This window comes from Etheostoma spectabile, unplaced genomic scaffold, assembly GCF_008692095.1.
Source record: "Etheostoma spectabile isolate EspeVRDwgs_2016 unplaced genomic scaffold, UIUC_Espe_1.0 scaffold00570048, whole genome shotgun sequence".
NCBI classification, from domain to species: Eukaryota; Metazoa; Chordata; class Actinopteri; order Perciformes; family Percidae; genus Etheostoma; species Etheostoma spectabile.
Window position 1 is genome coordinate 3,479 of NW_022605497.1, and position 5,367 is coordinate 8,845.

Sequence of the window (5,367 nt, forward strand, 5' to 3'; positions counted from 1 at the left end):
ATATTTTTACAACAGGAGTTAATAAAAATAACTTCTGTTGTCTCTCCAGGCTGAGGGCTGTAATGTCAGAGAGAAGCTGTGAAGCTTGGTCCTCAGTTCTCAGCTCTCCAGTCCTCTAGTCTGAGAGAGCTGGACGTGAGTAAAACAACAACCTGCAGGATTCAGGAGGGAAGCTGATCTGGATGGACTGAAGAGTCCACACTGCACTCTGGAGACTCTCAGGTCAGAGATCATTAACCCGTTCAATGATGACCATTTAAACTCTGACTAACTTTTAGTTGATAAAACAGCTGACGTGTAGCTTTGTGTCTTTTTATGTAATGAACTTTAGCAGTAGTTTTGAGACTCAAAAATTAAATCTGCAGATGATTTTAAAGATATTCAAAATCTGGACTAAAAATGTACCTGGACAAACAAGCAAAGAAAGAACTAGAACATGGCTCCACGTGTTGACAGGGCTTCCTGTGTGTGGTTCTGTGTGTTCCAGTCTGTCAGGCTGTCTGATCTCAGAGGAAGGCTGTTCTTCTCTGGTCTCAGCTCTGAGCTCCAAACCCTCCCATCTGAGAGAGCTGGACCTGAGCTACAATCATCCAGGAGACTCAGGGTGAAAGGTGCTGTCAGCGGGACTGAAGGATCCCTCTGGAGACTGGACACTCTCAGGTACACACACTGATCAACAAGAAGGAGATATTAGTGGAGGACGTTTTAAAGAAGAAACATCTCCAGGAACTAAAATCAGTAACTCCCTTTGTTAATAGTTGATGGAGTTTGGACAGATATCTGTCCGTGGTTTAAAGAAACATAATGTTTCCTCTTTCCTGATTACTACAAAAAGAGAGAAATGTTAAACAAACATGGTCTTGAGGTTCTCCATACACACTAATATATAATAGACATTAATATAATACACATTATATATAAAATACAACATGACTGTAATAATATACAAGAGTAATTGCCTGCTTCATGGCTGGGGGGGTCCGGGTCAGGTTATTGTAAATATATCCTGTCCTGGGGGGGTTAGGTTATTGTAAATACATCCTGTCCTGGGGGGTTAGGGTAGGTTATTGTAAATACATCCTGTCCTGGGGGGTCAGGGTTAGGTTATTGTAAATACATCCTGTCCTGGGGGGTTAGGTTATTGTAAAACATCGTCCTGGGGGGGTTAGGGTAGGTTATTGTAAATAATCTGTCCTGGGGGGTCAGGGTTAGGTTATTGTAAATACATCCTGTCCTAGGGGGTTAGGTTATTGTAAATACATCCTGTCCTGGGGGGTAGGGTGGTATTGTAAATACATCCTGTCTGGGGGGTCAGGGTTAGGTTATTGTAAATACATCCTGTCCTGGGGGGTCAGGGTTAGGTTATTGTAAATCAAATCCTGTCCTGGGTGGGTTAGGTTACTGTAAATACAACGTGTCCTGGGGGGGTTAGAGTTAGGTTATTGTAAATACGTCCGTCCTGGGGGGTTAGGGTTAGGTTATTGTAATACATCCGTCCTGGGGGTTAGGTTTAGGTTATTGTAAAATCACGGTGTCCTGGGGGGTTAGGGTTAGGTTATTGTTAAAATCAATCGTGTGCCTGGGGGGTCAGGGTTAGGGTATTGTAATACATCGTGTCTTGGGGGGTTAGAGTTAGGTTAGTTGTAAATTCCGTCCTGTCTGGGGGGTTAGGTTTAGGTTATGTAAAATACATCCTGTCCTGGGGGGTTAGGGTTAGGTTATTGTAAAAATCATGTCCTGGGGGGTTAGGTTATTGTAAATACATCCTTCCTGGGGAGTCAGGTTAGGTTGTTTATCCCTTGTTGCTTATTGGCCGTTGGTTATCCTGTTGCTTATTGGCTGTTGGTATCCTTGTTGCTTATTGGCTCTTGGTTATTCTTGTTGCTTATTGGCTGTGGGTTATCCTTGTTGCTATTGGTGTTGTTGTTATCCTTTGTTGCGGGCTGTTTTTATCTTGTTGCTTATTGGCTGTTGGTTATCCTTGGTGCTTATTGGCTGTTGGTTATCCTTGTTGCTTATTGGCTGTTGGTTTCCTTTGGGGGATTTATCTTGTGCTGAAGGCCGTTTCCAGAGTTTGCTGGCAGTTCGTCCTTTAGCTTTTGTAAATTCGTTGAGCTCTTTAGCGTGACGCGTCTTCAAATGTTTAATTAGTTGCTGCTGTAAAAATTTGCAACTCTCGTGCGCCCCTCGAAACTGCTTCTTTAGCTTGTTTAAGGAGGCGTTAGGGGATCAGTCTTCTTCGCCCCTCTAAAACAGCCAGCGCAACTATTTTAAGAGCGCAGCGAAGAAGAACTGTGTGTCGAAGCTAACGGAGCGAACCAGTAAATAGATTCCTATTTCTAATAGTTTACGTGGTGTCGGATCGTGCCTGGACTCCAGTACTCGATGATACCGATGCCATTTTCAAGCAGTAAGAGGGCATTTCTTATACTGGCATCAGAATAGAACATCTCTACATGTAGTAGATCCAGATTAAAGACCTGGTCCTTTGCTGTTACAAAACCTTAGTGAGAGAGACAGGTCGAGAGAGAGACAGGTTCCAGTCCCCTTAGACTCTGATCCATGTAGTAATCCATCTTAAAGACCTGGTCCTTCTGCTGTTACCAAACCCTTAGAGAGAGAGACAGGTTAGAGAGAGAGAGAGACAGGTTAGAGAGAGGAGACAGGTTAGAGAGAGAGACAGGTTAGAGGGAGAGACATTTTATAGAGAGAGACAGGTAGAGAGAGAGAGACAGGGTTAGAGGAGACAGGTTAGAGAGATGACAGGTTAGAGGGAACCCAGCTGTGTGAGTGATGTAATGCCCCCCCCCCCTCCTTTCAGGGTGGAGCCTGCTGGAGTCAGATGGTTGACACCAGGTCTGGGAAGTGTAAGTGTGTGTTTTTAAATTTCATTCATCAGACTGTGACATCACTCATCAACCCTGTGATGTCATCACCAAGAGCTGATGGTTAATAAACTGCATGTGTTGTGTCTCGTTGTCTCCGTCAGATTCCTGTGAACTCACAGTCGACACCAACACGGTGGACAGGAACCTCAAACTGTCTGACAACAACAGGAAGGTGACCCGGGTGGAGGAGGATCAGCCATATCCTGGTCATCCAGAGAGGTTTGAGTCCTGGTGTCATCAGCTGCTGTGTAGAGATGGTCTGACTGGTCGCTGTTACTGGGAGGTCCAGACCAGAGGAGATGTTCATATATCAGTGAGTTACAGAGGAATCAGGAGGAGAGGAGACAGTAGAGACTGTCTGTTTGGAGGTAATGATCAGTCCTGGAGTCTGGTCTGTGATGATGATGGTTACTTTGTCCGTCACAATGACAGAGGAACCTCCGTCTCCGTCCCCCGTGTCTCTGGTAGAGTAGCAGTGTATGTGGACTGTCCTGCTGGCTCTCTGTCCTTCTACACAGTCTCCTCTGACTCACTGATCCACGTCCACACCTTCAACACCTCATTCACTCAGACCCTCTATCCTGGGTTTGGGTTCTGGTCTCGTGGCTCCTCAGTGTCTCTGAGTCCTGTGTAGGACGGAGAGTCTCCTCCTGTCCCTCACTGCTGATCAGCTGAGTCTGGACAGGATCACACAGACACACACACACACACACACACACACAACCACAGACAGACACACACGCACACGCACACAAACACACACATACACACACACACACACACACACACAACCACAGACAGACAGACACACACACACACACAACCACAGACAGACAGACACACACACACACACACACAACAACAGACAGAGTACACAACACAAAACTTCAAAATAAAAGCACTTCCTGTGTCGGTTTGCAGGAAAACTAAATTCCTGTTACATATATATAGTATATATATATATATATCTCACATATCACATATCAGCTGTAAATCAAGTACTGTAAATACTGTATTGTATACTGAGTTTTAATCACTATAATCTTCTTTAGACAACCTTAGTTTGAAACTAAACATGAAGTTCTTATTCCAGAGCTTTACTACCATTTTACAACAACGCAGTACTGCAGTACAACGGTGAGGTACTTTCTATAGAGTATCTTCATTTTCTCCTACTTGCCTATTGTACGGTTTTAATGATATATTTGTATAGTTTTACTTTGCATATTCATGTACATGTTACTATATATGATGAGTATCATAACTGGAACTGTAGAAACGCCGTGGACTTGTCTCATGTTAGTTTGAGTTCTGTATCTTTTCACAATAAAAGCATGAAGTTCCTGTGAGAGTTTGTGGTCTTTCTGTTTAACTTTTTAAAGCCAGTGGAGGGGTGGGGGGGGGGGGGTTATCGAGGACTTGTTTGCCGATCAGGATTTATTTCAATTATTTTAGTGTTACTTTAATAACATCCAGACAGAGACTGTATATGAATATAATAGTAACATTTACAGTCTATGATCTGAACACTTTCTTAGTCAGCACAACTACATGGAGGGTGCAGGTGCATTATGGGTAAACTGCCAATCAGAAGGTTGGTGCTTCGATGGCGGTGATGGTGGTTCCTGTCAAAGTGTCCTGGGGCAAGACACTGAAACCCGAGTTGCCCCGATGCTGCCCTGTTGTGTGTGAACGGTTCCTGTACCCCCCACATAGTGAGAAGATATCCGAGACTCAAGAGAACTCAAAGCAAAATGTCCCAAACTAAACACCAGGGAGACCGGCCAGCCCTTCTACAACCTGGTCCTACCTGAACCAGGAGGTTGGTAGTCAGGAAGACCGGCCAACCTTCTACATCCCTGGTCGTACTGGACCAGGAAGTTGGTAGCCAAGAAGGACCGGCCAACCCTTCACATCCCTGGTCGTACCTGGACAAGGAGGTTGGTAGCCAGGAAGACCGGCCAACCCTTCTACATCCCTGGTCGTACCTGGACCAGGAGGTTGGTAGCCAGGAAGACCGGCCAAACCCTTCTACATCCCTGGTTGTACCTGGACCAGGAGGTTGGTAGCCAGGAGAAACGGCCAACCGTTCTGCATCCCTGGTCGTACCTGGACCAGGAGGTTGGTAGCCAGGAAGACCGGCCAACCTTCTACATCCCTGGTCGTACCTGGACCAGAGGTTGTAGCCAAGAAGACCGGCCAACCCTTCTACATCCCTGGTCGTACCTGGACAAGGAGGTTGGTAGCCAGGAAGACCGGCCAACCTTCTACATCCCTGGTCGTACCTGGACCAGGAGGTTGGGAGCCAGGAAGAACGGCCAACCCTTCTACATCCCTGTGGCGTACCTGGACCAGGAGGTTGGTAGCCAAGAAGACCGGCCAACCCTTCTACATCCCTGGTCGTACCTGGACAAGGAGGTTGGTAGCCAGGAAGACCGGCCAACCCTTCTACACCCTGGTTGTACCTGGACCAGGAGGT

General features: G+C 46.0%; 1 protein-coding gene across 2 annotated transcripts; it reads left to right on the forward strand.

Annotated features, from left to right (window-relative positions):
* Positions 1-621: 621 nt before the first annotated feature.
* On the forward strand, positions 622-3,679 carry LOC116685571 (stonustoxin subunit alpha-like). Of its 2 annotated transcripts, XM_032510572.1 has the most exons (3): positions 622-660; positions 2,822-2,867; positions 2,990-3,679. In XM_032510572.1, exons 2-3 carry the CDS (start codon positions 2,843-2,845, stop codon positions 3,520-3,522), a joined length of 558 nt encoding a protein of 185 aa, XP_032366463.1. In that variant the 5' UTR covers positions 622-660; positions 2,822-2,842; the 3' UTR covers positions 3,523-3,679. The 2 variants fall into 2 exon arrangements, with proteins under 2 accessions (XP_032366463.1, XP_032366464.1); XM_032510573.1 differs by lacking the exon at positions 622-660 and having other exon boundaries at positions 2,821-2,867.
* Positions 3,680-5,367: the final 1,688 nt, after the last annotated feature.

What these genes read in the sequence shown, in the direction of transcription:
- LOC116685571 (XM_032510572.1), top strand. Translation starts at nt 2,843, where the DNA reads ATGGTTGACACCAGGTCTGGGAAGT. An exon ending in TGACACCAGGTCTGGGAAGT is followed by an intron (nt 2,868 to 2,989) that starts GTAAGTGTGTGT and finishes TGTCTCCGTCAG; the next exon opens with ATTCCTGTGAACTCACAGTC.